The sequence below is a fragment of the Coenobita brevimanus genome, chromosome 94, assembly GCF_032717465.1.
Source record: "Coenobita brevimanus isolate Jiangsu-jjx chromosome 94, ASM3271746v2, whole genome shotgun sequence".
Taxonomy (NCBI): domain Eukaryota; kingdom Metazoa; phylum Arthropoda; class Malacostraca; order Decapoda; family Coenobitidae; genus Coenobita; species Coenobita brevimanus.
The window spans coordinates 10,532,863-10,547,781 of record NC_137047.1 but is presented as its reverse complement, the minus strand read 5'-3'; the positions used below and the strand labels follow the sequence as shown (position 1 = coordinate 10,547,781).

The 14,919-nt window shown below is 40.3% G+C and overlaps 1 protein-coding gene across 1 annotated transcript in view; it reads left to right on the top strand.

Annotated features, from left to right (window-relative positions):
• The window catches only part of LOC145412847 (protein O-mannosyl-transferase F38B6.6-like), a 50,017-nt gene extending 35,393 nt beyond the window's left edge, over positions 1-14,624 (top strand). Inside the window, exons 11-16 of the mRNA XM_080282646.1 lie at positions 1,391-1,565; positions 4,879-5,010; positions 10,579-10,710; positions 11,408-11,569; positions 12,048-12,241; positions 14,345-14,624. Of these exons, the coding sequence (XP_080138772.1) occupies positions 1,391-1,565; positions 4,879-5,010; positions 10,579-10,710; positions 11,408-11,569; positions 12,048-12,241; positions 14,345-14,624 (1,075 nt within the window). The remainder of the gene's footprint in view (positions 1-1,390; positions 1,566-4,878; positions 5,011-10,578; positions 10,711-11,407; positions 11,570-12,047; positions 12,242-14,344) is intronic.
• Positions 14,625-14,919: the final 295 nt, after the last annotated feature.

Below are 14,919 nucleotides of genomic sequence, written 5' to 3'. Positions count from 1 at the left end.
CATACAGCATTACGCTGTAAAGAAAGTGAAAATTTAATGATAAGACATAATTAGGAGATTAGTAGAGAGAAACAGGAACAACATACATGAAAATTTGGAAGAAAACATTTTGCACACTTCTCTGCATAAATGGAGGAATGAATGCAAATGTGTTAGGGATAAAAATGAAAGAAAACTACTAAATGGTAATGAAGTAAGAAGCAGATGGAAAGACTAAAGTATTTTAAAATGTGAAGAATTGGAATGATGAGTGCAGAATATCAGTGATGTGGTAGGTTTTTGTAATGACAAAGAAAGGATATGGTGCTTGAGAGAGTGGTTGTATATGGTACATGAATTTGTGAGAAAGTAAGGTATGAAATTTGAGGTAGGTGGGGGTGCTCACCATCCACACGATGTAGTGCTGCTGTCAGGTGTCTGCCTTTTCCGCTCCTCCATCCTTCTTTCCTTCCATCCTCTGCTGTCTTTCTTTCTCTCATTCTTTCCTTGTCCTTCTGCCTACAGGTGACTTTACACTCCCCCTTATGTCTTTCTTTCCTTCATTCTTTCCTCTTCCTTCAGCCTGTGGGTGACTCTACACTGAGTGACAAGCCAAATGGTTTCCTGTACACCAGGAAACTATTTACTACACTGGGTGGTAACCATATAACCAGATTTTGGCGCCTGGTGGTTTTAGTGGGTAATTATTGTACTCCAATTAGATTGAGCCGGTGAAGGTTTATATCCAAGGGGTGGCTGGGGTTGTTTGCTCATGTAATACCAGTCAGGGATGAGTGAGGCTCGTCACTCTCATTTTAAATCTTGGGACCAACTGCCTAGCCCTGGGCTGCTACGCTCCTCATGGAGCAATGTAGGATTGGATGATGGATGGATGGATGGATGGATAGATAGATAGATAGATAGATAGATAGATATACTGTATAAACATGAAGCATTGTGGGATGAGCATAATCATATTATATTTCTTGCTTGAATGTTGCCTTTTTGGATGGCGCAACAAATTTTGATGGTTTGTGTGATGATGAAGTAGATCTATGACCTGTTTTAATGAGCACTTGCAGCAGTTTTCGTACTCTATTCCTATCTTTTCCTTTATTTTATCTTGTGTACCCTGTTTATTGGTGGAATAGGGTAAGGGATTGATGATGTAGACTTTCTTTAGACAAATTCTTTGCACTGCACTCACCATACCTAGAGTGTTAAATGTTTGAGTGCATGCAATTTGGCACATTCAGACCTTCATTGTGCCTCATATGAGGTCTACAACTTGCTAGAGTTTAAGTTCTGATAGTATAAAAAGTTATTTTTTTATAATCATGACTCCGTGTACAGGAATTTTTTTACTCCAGTAAGCAGTAGCCTGTATATATCTCTGTATTTGTGTTATAAGGTGTGTCTTGATGGGCTTGGCGCTGGGGATCGTGCCATTCTTGCCTGCATCTAATCTCTTCTTCCGAGTGGGATTTGTGATAGCAGAGAGAGTCCTGTACCTTCCGGTTGCTGGATTTTGTGTACTGGTGGTAACCGGTATGAGGGAACTTAGTGCTGCTGGACATGTCAGCAAGGTGAGTGATGTAGCATTTAGATAATATAGTACACCTTGGTCCCAATTAGTGCGTGATCAAATAGTACGATTCCCAAATAGTGCAAGCTGTCTCTTAATGTTCACAGTGTCGAAATGACCAATGCTGGTGAAGCCACCACAACAGATTTGATTCCTGCAGCATCTATCGACGATGCATTACTGGCAGCGAGACGAGGAGGTTACCCTGATGCCATTAACACCTGAAACACCAGGAGAGCTCTCCATGATGCAGATCAGCCAAATCTTGACTGCTGTAGATAGCTTAACTCTTTGGCTGCAGCGGCCATAACGACAGCCTACTGTATGTGTTCAGTGCGGAGAAGTAGGGAAAAAATGGTGTGTTTTTAGCTCGTGTTTTAACCCACTTATGCTTAATCTTAAGAGTTAAAATTTTTGTCAGACAAACCTCAATCTTTCTACTATCATTTGCAACAAACTGCATGTCCGTAGTTACTCCCAGTCCAGAAAACGATTTGAGAGAATACAAGGTGTATTTTAACTGTCTGACGCGGGAAATAGTCCAGCAATGCGAAAATTTCCACTAAACTACAAGATTTTTTTTTAACAAAATAGGGTTACTGCCATGTTACCTCAACACAATAATTACAATAACAGTTAAAAAAAAAAAAACTTGTAGACAGTCTCGTATGATTTTATTGTGATATTCCTCAGTTTACGCTAGACTTTAGCAAAACAATAGCGATGTGAGGAAAATCATTACAAACTTTATAAAACTTCATGAAAGACTTTTATTACCACTTACCTTTATAAAACTTATTGATATAATGTTATTTATGAGTAATTTCATAGTGTAGATGCACAGTTTGCAAAAGCACAAATGTTTGCTAGCTAATGCGCTTAGCATATGACTTTGCTGATTATCGTAAAAATGTCACTAAATCACTTGTATTTTATCACAATAATTCACAATATAACATAAAATAACACGTTCAGCAACTCTCGTGTGATTTCAGTGTGATTTGGGTGTGTATTACTTCGTATTCCAGCAAGCTCACCCCGAATGTGTGGGTTTTGTTCCAAATGTGGCGCGTTCGGCGCGAAACTGTGTAAGTTTTAACTACTCTTTATTTTGCTCCCTAGACCCCCTAAATGTGGTGTTTTGCTGTTATCTGCCATTGGTAATCAGTATGAAGCAATTTAAGTGGTTAGAAGGTTTGTTTAATGTTATAACTTACAAATACAGTACCGCACAGCAAAACTTCAGCATACAAATACGTTCACACAAGGCAACGTTCTGACGCCGATTGGTTTCAGGACAATTCGCCGTCAAGTCAGTTCTCCGTCACAACAATAACAAGACAATTTGCCATCATTAATGAAGACAGCTATGGGTGACGCAATAATATAATCAAAGGTGACTGCAGCGAGGAAGAAGCAAGTTACAGTAATTATTTACTAAAGGTCTATCTATCTATCTATCTGTCTATTGTCAGACGCCATAATCCCGAAAGCGGTGGCTATTCAACTCTGAGTTATTTGTTTTACAGGGAGGGCCAATAACCCTCCACCAACCCACTTGTTGACACGTAAGGAGCACGTATGGTTTGGTTATATGGTGCGACTAATAAATAATATCCAAAGCCTATGCTGTTGAACAGACTTTGATGGATCCCCCTGAAATATACTGCACTGTAGTTATTAAAGTATTGATAAATTAATAATAAGTATATTTATAAAAGTATTGATTAATTAATAATAAGTATATTTAGAGAATGACGGGGAATCGTTCAGGGTGCGAATTGTCTTGATGGGGAATCGTCCATGTTTTGACGGGGAATTGTCTGATGGTGAATTGACTTGACGGCGAATTGTCTCGGAACCTGCTGATCATGGGTAATCATATAAATCAGTTTAACTGGTTACAAGGCTTTATTTAATTATTTATCTTTACTTTAGTGCATTTACTTACAAGTACATACCAGAACAGTAAATATTTGACTTACAAATACAGTACTGTGGAAAAGCAGTACACCAAATCTTTAACGAACAAATAAAAAGGCAATATTCCGACGTCTATCAGGTAAACTGGTTGTAAGACTTTATTTCTTGCTTTAACATTATTTAATAGTACTTTAACTTGCACATAAACTTACCAGAACAGTAATGTAAATATTTAACTTACAAATGCAGTATGTGGAAAAGCAGTACAGCAAATCACATGATAACGTGATCAAAACAAACCGTGTGTGCTGGCTGATGTTCGAGGATTTGGCCTTTCAAAGGCCTCTCTTGCGTAATGGTTCTTTAATCTTACATTGTCTTATACGTATCCCAGCATTTACTGCGTATAATTGCGAGTGCGTTCGGCGAGAACGTGTTCAGGGCGAGCTTACTGTATTCATGAGAGAGAGAGAGAGAGAGAGGCAGCAAACTGGTTAAGACCAGGTCATCGAGGGTGTTTGTATACGTGTGCGTGTACTGTATGTATGTTTACTATTATTAAATACAAGGGAAATTATAAGTGTTTAAAAGTTTAGCCCCTAAAGTTGGAGTCACTCATCCACATAATGAATTTTTCCCCGTAAGTTATGTGTATCAATTAGTCTATCTGTCTGTTGCCAGACGCCTGAATCCAATAAGGGGTGGCCACAAACAAATTGCCTCCTTGTCGCCCTGTCCCCCTGTCCCCTGCCATTTCATTGCCTTACATCCAGCTTATGTGCAATATCAAATAGTGCTAGCTCGCCTGTCCGCCATATATGCGCATTAATTGGGACCAAGGTGTATGTATATCTTTTTTTTTAACCACATTTATTCTGGTAACATAGTGTTTGTGTTATTCTTGGTATCTTCAGACAAATTTGTTTAGCTTAGGAGACATTTTCAAAACTGATAGAGTTATACATAGCCTTCATTAATCTCTTCATTACAAGAGATCTTTCCAAAGTTGATTACAGTTGGCAATAGACAGCAAGAATATTGAATGTTTAGAATTGAAAGAGTTAATACTGGTGATAAGACCTGCAATGCTTTTCCAAACAATGTAGGCACATGGGAATTTTTGTGTACTGTAAGATGGTTTTGTTCAGTAAAGGGAAACCCAAGTGGGTAGAACGATTGTATTCAGTAGAAAATAATGGCATTTATAGGGCAATGTTGACATATTTGAAACTGTTACAGTATGAAGCTTCCATAGTTCATTTGGCAGATTCTGGAGATACCGAAGGTTCATATAGTTCATTACATGGCTTATGCCAGCTGAGTGTCGGTACCATTAGCTCCAGGATTGTGTGCACGTGATCATTATCATTAATTTGTTTCTTTATATTTAGAGAGTGATACAAGTGGGGTATGTGCTACTGGTGGTGGTGTTTGTACTGCGGTGCCAGCAAAGAAGTCGTGATTGGCTTACCGAGAAGCAGCTCTTCAGCTCTGGCCTCCATGTCTGTCCACTTAATGCAAAGGTAATGTGGATATGTGGTGCATGAAGTGGTTGTGGACTTCAAAGATGTGTTTTAAGATCTGGCAGTTGGAAGCCATGTACATTAATCCGTAAATACTATGACTGATGATTGTCAGTTTGCTAGTTTGCCAAGAGTCCTGTGACTGATGATTGTAGAAGGTCTGTCAAAAACTGCCGAGCACTAAGCCAGCCCCTTGTATGACATAAATGGTTCCTATCCAATCAGAACTAAGGGATGAGGTGGTGGGAAGGAAGATCCCGCCCCCTCACCAGGTCCGTGGGGGGGACTCCCCCCCAGCCACTTCTCCACCTCCCTCTGGCTGATTGGACACAGCCAGCCCTGTCCCCTTCCACTCAAACAACTCACCAATACCACATCTACATTGTATGGGGAGATGTTTCATGCCTGTTCCTCCCTCCTCCAGTTCCCTCCACCCCCCCTTCATATTGAATGATGCAGCAATTTCCCTGCTATGATCTCTTTGTGTTTGTTCCTCCCACCGTAATACCCCCCTCACCCTCTCCCCCCACCAGAGAGACCCACCCACCTTCACCTTTCTCCCTCCGTATCCTTTGACCTGAATATGACGCAATAATTTCCCTGTCATGATCAGCCTGTTTATGTACTTACATCAAAAATTTGTTTTCTTTAATTTTTTTTCTCATGCATACTCATGCACCTAGTTTCATCAATGGAACCATATTTTGCATTGATTTAATTGGTTTTGGTAAGGTTTTTCAGCAAAAATAGCTTTTTGCCAAATTTTTTGAGTTTGGAAAAAAAATTTGATTTTTTTTTTTTTTGCACTTATCCTGACTCTACACCTAGTTTCATCAGTAGAAACATATTTTACATTGATTTAATTGATTTTGGTAAGATTCTCTTGCAATAATTAGCTTTCCATCGATGTTTTCCTGTTTTCTTTCTTACTTTGATAGGGGACTTTTATAATCATTGATGGGCAGTTTTGCAGTAACCATTAGGCCCAAGGGACTGAGATTGGCATTTTCAGGTGGGTAAATTCAAGCTCTTCAAATCCGTAAGAAATAATTTTACCTTAGTAAAAGTTGAAAAATTGACCCCTAATTGCAGCTGGGGGAGCAGATTGCTTCAGAATAATGCGGTCTTTAGGGGTTAATGTAGTTAATGTAACCACTCAGCTTACTGGATAGTTTATGAGTTGTTGATATAACTGGATTGCATAGTTTATTTATTACTGCGGTCATAGTCAGAATTCTTTCTCCTAGGCAATGGGAAGCATGGTAAAAACAATAACTTGGTACAGTAGTTGTGGTAGTTGTTTCTTAGGCAGTCTGGCTGAAGAGCCCCGGCTTTTTAGTTGTTCTTGACCGTATTGTAATGCAGGGTAATTGTTTCTTTGAATAATCAAGTTTGTGTTTCAGTATTAATGCACTACTTTTATACGGTCGATTACCAGGTTTTGCGACATTCAGATTGGCAAAATGCATTTTTGCAGCAGCCATCAAATATTCTCATGATTGAACATTCGCCTCCTCCGGCAGGACAAGTTTTGGATTCTTGCCACTCCGATGCCAGCGCCAACACTCACTTTTGGTGTGCTTCCCACTCGTGTTCAGTGTGACCACAAGTTGACTGTTACACTCTCGCATCCTTGATTATTACATACATACATCATCTAATCCTGTGTTGCTCCATGTGGAGTGTAGGAGCCTATGGCTAGGCAAGTTGATCCTAACATTTAAGATGAGAGCAACCAGCCTCACACAACCCTGTGTGGCATTATGTGAGCAGTAAGCCCCAACCATCCCTTGGATATAAACCTACACAGGCTCAGTCTGGTTGGAGTGCCGTAATTACCCACTAAACCACCAGGCGTCATATTATGGTTATATGGTTACCACCCAGCATAGTAAATGGTTTCCTGGTGTACAGGAAACCATGTGGCTCATCACCCAGTGTAGAGTTACTCATAGACAGTAGAAAGAGGAAAGAAAGAAGGAAAAAAAAGACAGAAGAGGAAGGAAGGAAGAGAGGAAAGGGCAGTCACCCGAGAGTGGCATTACATCGAGTGAGTGGATGATGAGCATAATTGATGAAAATATGTCATCTTGCGCTTCAAGTGGAGCCGGAGGTGGACCAGGTGATGTTGGAAATGGCGTAAGAAAGCGTGAACCTGAAACAGAGGGCGGTAATGGGGAGGCCAAGCGTTACTACCTCAAAGGGATGAAAAAAACATAAGTACGATGATGAATGAAAAAAATAAAATCGTGGCTGAAATGGAGGGATTCTCGGACTTCGTGAAGGAGCAAGAGAGGCAAGCTTCAAGGGAGAGGCATAACAGAGTGAATGTGCGGCGTCAAAGGGCGCAACAAGAAAGGAGTGGTGATGTTGGAGACGAGGTTGGAGGCAGTGGTGGGGCCCCCTAGCCCTACTCAGAACCTTGGATACCCTCCTAGCATCCAGTCCATTAAGCCCTTCACCCTGGTCTTTCTAGTGAGTGTTATGTTTGAATGGAGGGAGTGTGTGTGTTACACATGTAAGTAATGTTGCCAATACATGCTATATTTAAGTGTTCTGTACTGCATTTTATGATGTTTCATGTTTTATTGTTAGTTACTTTATGACTTAATGTGTTAATAGCAACTTTTCAGGTAACTTTAGGACGTATTTAAAGTAGGAAGTACACTAGGGGGGTTTGTTTTCTAATGGGCCTGGTCCCTATTAGCTTATTTCCCATAAGGTCAGTGCCCCAACTTTGAGGAAATCAACTTTCGCGGCATTTTTCATGGGCCCTATTAGGCGCAAAACCTGTCTTTTATTTTTTCCTTATTTTTTGACCCTTATAAAACTGGCCTTTTTGCTCCTTCCAGTCAGCCGTTTTTCTTTTTTTTTCAATGTCAAGTTTATATATATATATATATATATATATATATATATATATATATATTTTTTTATACCCTACCTGCATGTCAAAACCATTTTCTATTCAGTACACCCTATTTTCCCATTTGAATCTCTATTTCATGTATCATTTGTTTTTGCATCCCCTAGTCTTTCGTGACATTTTTAAAGCATTTTTTAAAACTCTTCATCAAAATTTTATGCAAATGCTAATTCATCATTTTCTGTATCACTTATTTTTTTCTTACTATCGTAACAAAATAACATCAGTCTTGCCCTGACAACAGGCAGCTGATGTCCAGTTCTCAGCTTCTTTCCCATATTCATTAGAGTTACATTTAATTCCTTTAACACTGATTCTCTCTCTGTCTCTCTCTCTCTCTCTCTCTCTCTCTCTCTCTCCTGTATAATGTAGGGCAGTTTGAGATTTATTTATCTGCCTGATGGGACAAATATGTATAGACAGAATTAATCAAGATTAGCTTATTATTACTGGATTAGGTTACAGTTATTAGTATTGATGGATAACAGTGCCTTACAGGAAAAACATATTCTTTGTTTCATACATTCGTAGCTCTGTGGCTAGAGAAGTGGCTGGAAGAAGTTGAGGGAGCTCTTGCCTCCTGTGACATTGAGAGGGATCTCCCTTCATGCTAAGGGATCTTTGTATGCAGCATGTGTTAAGAATGTAATGCTGTATGGTAGTGAGACTGGGCAGTAAAGGAAGAGCATGTTCACAGGCTCAGATGTACAGAAAAGGCAATAATTAGGTGGATGTGCAGTGTGTCCTTGAATGCAAGGGCTGGGGGGCTAGGTTTTATGATATGATGGAAGAGTTGAGAGGTAGGATGGGACTGGAGTGTATTGGTGTTGTGATGAGGAGAGGTAGATTGAGATGGTTTGGGCATGTGGAGAGGATGGGGGATGATAACTGGGTGCAGAAAGTGTGAAGTGTTAATGTTGGGGGAAGGGTAGTGAGAGGTAGACCGAAAAAGACCTGGAACGAGGTCATTGAATGTCACCTTAGGGTTAAGGGATTAAATTGGGAAGCTGCCATTAGGTGGCCAAGGCCGATGCATGCAAGTATGTTGGAGCCTTCAAAAACAAATATGATTCCTCTTCACAGTATTTTCTGTTTGATGTGAAGTTTCTTTCATGTGGAGATACAGGGTATGGTATATGGTGAATTCTGTTGGTTTCATCATCATTCATTGTCTCTGGTGTGACTCTCACAAAATGATGGGATGAGGCAGGATCTAGAAACAAGGAAAGTGAATATATGAAAAGAGAACTATCAACAGCACATCCAGTGAAAAGGACCACTCAGTCATTCACACATCAATTTAGTCTCCAGAATTTTGGCTCGGTCTCACAATTCCAGTCATATTCATTATTATTATTATTTTTTTTTACACCTGCACTTCACATACACCTTCCAGATGACCAGTCCATCAGCTGTAGATTAAAAGAAAAAAGGATGCTAGGCGCATGTTTTGTGTTCCTTCACACATAATTTTCCAATCATCAAACATTTCCACAGCTCCATACATATCTCTTCACTTGTTTATGCCCCTGACAAAGTTGCTCCCATGTATTTCCCATGTATTATTTTATATATATATATATATATATATATATATATATATATATGTGTGTGTGTGTGTGTGTGTGTGTATGTACAGTACATCTCCCTAGTACGCACCTATATGGGCAGCAGACGTGCTCGCATACTAGAATTGTGCTTACTAGGAATACATAAATTAATGGGAAAATTAACATTGGGTGGCCCCCCCCCTCTGTCAGTGACCTTTTTGACCCGCTTGAGGGAAAATATCTAGGACATATACTTTAGATATAACTTAAATAACAAGAATATGGCTGCTAACCTTACTCAAAGAAGACAACAGGCTTGATGGACATAAAAAGGGGTTCCGAGGCAGGGTGAGGCACTTAGTGTGCACCCCCTGCACCACCTTCTGCACCACCAGATGCACTGCCAGCTGCACCACCTGCCTCACCAACCTCCTCATCAACACTTTCATGAGCCATCTCACTCACTTCTCTCCATGAATCCTTCAAAGTTTATTGATAACACCACTGACATCACCTCATCCTCTAGTTCCTCCTCAGGAATTGGGTCTGCAGAAGAAGGCACTACTTCCTCGGGTTCCTGAATTTCTGGTGACCGCTGAATGTAATGGGTGATGAGGGTTTGTTTCCTCCTGTTAATTTCTTGATGGTGCTTCTCTGTGTAGTAGTGGAAGGTTCTGTCTTGTGAACTTAGAACCTCTTCCGTTCATTGCTGGCACGGTTCCATGCTCTCGAATTCCTCCTTGATCCTATTCAGGGTACACAGGATTTGACTAATCCTGGGCATTGGCAAGTCACTCCCCATCAGAGGTGTGTGTCTGTCTCTCGGGGTTCACACTGGAAAACACCGGATTTGGGCAGTTTTTCCCTGCCGCCTCGTGTCGTGTGGGTGTGACTCGCATACTCTGGTTAGGAAAATATTAAAAATAGGTCCTCGTGCACTAGGGGTCTCACGTACTAGGATTTCGCATACTAGGGGGGTGTACTGTATATATACATATGTATATGTATGTATACAGTACTGTATATATATATACACATACTGTACATACATACACATTCATATATTGGCTATTGTTTTTCTTTTCTTTTCAGGTTCATTATAATATGGGAAAAGTGGCAGCAGACTCTGGAGACGTGGTGGAAGCTGTGAGACGTTATCGAGAGGCACTGAGGCTTAATCCAGACTATGATCAAGCCATGAATAATCTTGCTAACATTCTCAAGGTGAGACAGATATACTGTACATGAATAACCTATATTCAGGTATATAATCCAGAGAACACAGTTTTGCTTCATGGTAAAGAGATATTTTTTTGCCCAACCCACAGGGATGGCAAAGAGAGTGTGTGTCTCTAACTGTTTTAATCATTCATTGAGTCTCTGTATTTTTATTAAGAGTCAGGCTGCAACTGTAAAGTTTTACTTTCATTTACATTAATTTTTGCTACACCCATAGGGGTATGCCTTGGGTGTGTCTGAGGTGCATGTGGGTCCAGAGACAAAGGACTTGATATTGTATATATTTTACTTATATATAACTTATTGACTGTTAGCCAAGTTAATTCTATATGATAAGTGATATGTGTGCATATGTATTAGTTCTTATGCAATTAATTTGAGCACAGTAATAGTATCAGTTGCAATCCCAGGCTTATCTGCAGGTGGACCCAGTGTACTACAGGCATTAGTGTCACATTCAGGATTTCTCATAAACCCACTGGTTTCTTCTTCAGTATCTTGCAAATCCATCGGTGCCATGTTATCAGGATCTGTCATAATCCATTGGTTTCATAGACAGGATCTCTCAGAAAACTTTTATTTTACATGTAGGGTTTCAGGGTTTCACTGTCTTTTAAGGGTCTCTCATACTCTATCGGTTTTATGTGCAGGATCTCTTATAATCTATTGGCTTCATATACAGGATCAGGGCCACCTGGATGAGGCACTCCATCTCTTGCAGCAGGCCACATCCCTTCGTCCAGACTTTGCTGCAGCTTGGATGAACCTGGGCATCGTACAGGCTTCTCTTGGACACCACACTGCTGCAGAGACTAGCTACCTCACTGCCCTTACACACAGATCTGTCTGTTCCTTAGTTTTGCTTGTTTACTATACATTTAACCCCTTCATTTCAGTGACATACTTCATGCCTATATTTTATTCAAGCTGCTGAAAGACTATCTTATTTTATTTAGCTTAGGAAGAGTCCCCTAGTAATAAAGGAGTTCATGAAGGCTTTCTCTTACTCGGCCAGTTTGAATCTTGTTTAGCTGAGGAAGAGTCCCCTAGTAATAAAGTAGTTCATGAAGGCTTTCTCTTACTCAGCCAGTTTGAATAATCTCTCCAAAGCTGCATAATATTGTTTCGAGATGGCAAGAATATAATACAATTTATGTGATTGTGCTGATGGGGTTAATCAGTACAGTACTGCATACAGTATCTTGTGGTACATATCTGAAGATGCTCTGTATAAGGAGAATATAGTTATGAAAAGATGAAGAATTAAGTAAAGAAAAAGTATATTATGTATTAATGTAGTCACAACTGTATCCCTCAATCAGGTGTACCCGGACTGCCTCTACAATCTAGGTAATCTGTACCTAGAGAAGGGTGACCACAATGCAGCACTCGCAACCTGGACCAATGCTACTTCCCTCAAGCCGTCCCTAGCTGTTGCCTGGACCAATATGCTAATACTTCTTGACTCACGGGGCCAATATCAACCTGCCATTGATGTTGCTCACAAAGCACTCAAGTATGTATTGGTGGAGAGAGCGTATTTTTATTAGAGTTTAAATATGCTTACACATTTATGTTTTGTGAAGTTCATGAAGCTGACTGTGCATAATATAAATCTACACTCTCCATTTATATGCAGTGCAGTTTGTTAAGTGATGATTTTGTAGGAAATGGGAACCAAAGGCATAAAGCATATCAAAACTGTCAGTTGTAAGAAAGCCAGATGTAAGTTATACTGGCAACTTTACTTTGAGGCTCGTCATCAGCTAAGTTTGCAACGTATATTTATAGCATTCCCTTTGTGATAAGGTTACATTATTGTCTACGTGAAACATGTGTGAGAAGTCTCATGCTCTAAGGAAGTGTTACATGGCCAGTGAGAGACAAGGATACAAGCAGTTTGGAACATACAGTATTGAATATATTGAGACAAATGGTGAAAGGTGGATGTTTATGCATGTAAGGTGGAGTCGGGTTTCTGGGGGCTTGAGTGGTGAGTGAATGAGAGTCTGGTTGATTCAATAGGGCAGACTTTTGGTTACTGTAGTTTCTCCTTTGATCAGGTTTTCTCTTGCCCTCAGGACTTTTACCTCACCTTATCCTATGGTAGGAATAGAGATCTGGATGATGACAATTTTTGATGATGATGATGATGATATTATAAGTGATGTGAATGGGTATTTTAAGATGATATGGACATGTTAAGTGCAAGTTTCATGTTGATGAGGGTCCCAGGTATAAATGTGAAGGGAAGAATGCCCAGAGGTAGATTGAGACAGGCATGGTGTGAAGACTTCCAGGATAGGGATTGAGGAGGAAAATGGCTCTAGATAATGACACTTTGAAAGCTGTCATCAAGTGAAAAGACTAGCAGATGCTAGCATTGTCCATTGTTTCTGAATGCAGTGTGATGCTTTATTCTTTTTACCATATCAGATCTGTTAAATAATACCATGCTATTTCTTCAGAATACCCACACAGTACTGAGGTTGATCATGAAACAGCTAAGCTTTTATGGGCTTGAAGCTTATCCAAGTGGCAAAGCTATCTAATTACTTTCCAGCTATTGCTGGAAACAGTTGGGAAGAAACTCTCAGACATGTAATAAGACTTGTAACAGTGTGATTGCTTGACTTTGACTGTTTGTTTGTTGGTTTCTTCCCTGAGAGTGATAGTTGTGTGAGTTTATGAAGCTTTTTAACACATAGCACTATTTTGGTACCTCAGTAACTTTGTTGATGATACGGTATTCACATCGGTAATTGTGTCATTGTTCCATCCATCCATCCATCATCCAATCCTATGTTGCCCCATGAGGAGCATAGGAGCCTGGGGCTAGGCAAGTTGGTCCATATTTTAGATGAGCTGTGGTAGGTGGGGGTGCATACCATCCACTCACTTGATGTAGTGCTGCTGTTGGGTGTCTGCCCTTTCCTCTCCTCCATCTTTCTTTCCTTCCATCCTCTTCTGTCTTTCTTTCCTTCATTCTTTCCTTGTCCTTCTACCTACAGGTGACTTTACACTCCCTCTTCTTTCTTTCTTTCCTTCATTCTTTCCTCTTCCTTCTGCCTGTGGGTGACTCTACTCTGAGTGACAAGCCAAATGGTTTCCTGGACACCAGGAAACCATTCACTGTGCTGGGTGGTAACCATATAACCAAATTTTGGCACCTGGTGGTTTAGTGGGTAATTATTGTACTCCAATCGGATTGAGCCGGTGAAGGTTTATATCCAAGGAGTGGTTGGGGTTGATTGCTTGTGCAATGCCACTCAGGGATGAGTGAGGCTGGTCACTCTCATCTTAAATATCTGGACCAACTTGCCTAGCCCCGTGCTCCTGCGCTCCTCATGGGGCAATGTAGGATTGGATGATGGATGGATGGATGTATTAATATTAGTGACCCTAACCTTTATTGTATCTTGTGTACCATTGTGAGCATAAGGTGTTAGAATAGTTTAAAAGTTGATTAGTGGTGGTATTGTGAAGAATTTCTCAGCATCATTTGTTTATAAATGAAGGTCAGTATTTAGATAGTAATTGATGTGCAACAGGGTAGACTCAAAATTATAACGGTAAATCTTCTTTGTGTACTGATATTTCTCCTTCTGCTGTTTCCCAGGCACTTGCCTAATGAGCCTGCACTACACTTTAACTTAGCCAACACACTGGGTAAGCTGAGTCGCTACCAGGAGTCAGAGTCGCACTTCCTCCTGGCCACTAGTTTAGACTCTGCCAATGCAAATTACTGGGCCAACCTTGGCGTACTTTACCACCGCTGGCGTAAATATGACCGAGCCCAGCAGGCTTATGTTCATGCCCTTAGCCTCAACCCTGGCCTAAAGAGTGCCCAGGATAATCTCAGCATGCTCCTTAAGGCCACAGGCAAGATCTCTAGATAACATCAGGCAAGACTTGGAAGACCTACGGCTAATTAAGTTTGGTAATGTGAGTGAGTGCTAAGTAGGTAAGTACTGTAGGTGTTTAGCTGGTTGTTAGATTATGGAAGATTGTTGTCTTGGTCAGTAATGAGGCAACAAGAGATATACCATACAGTATGTGGGTAGGTAGTGGTGCCAACATGTGGCAGCTTGTACGCCTTGAATATTTTGTTGAATATTTGCGATAATTTGAGAATCTAGCTTAGAAGAGTTTTCCTTCAAAAATATTGTTGGGTGGTAGTATTGATCATTATTC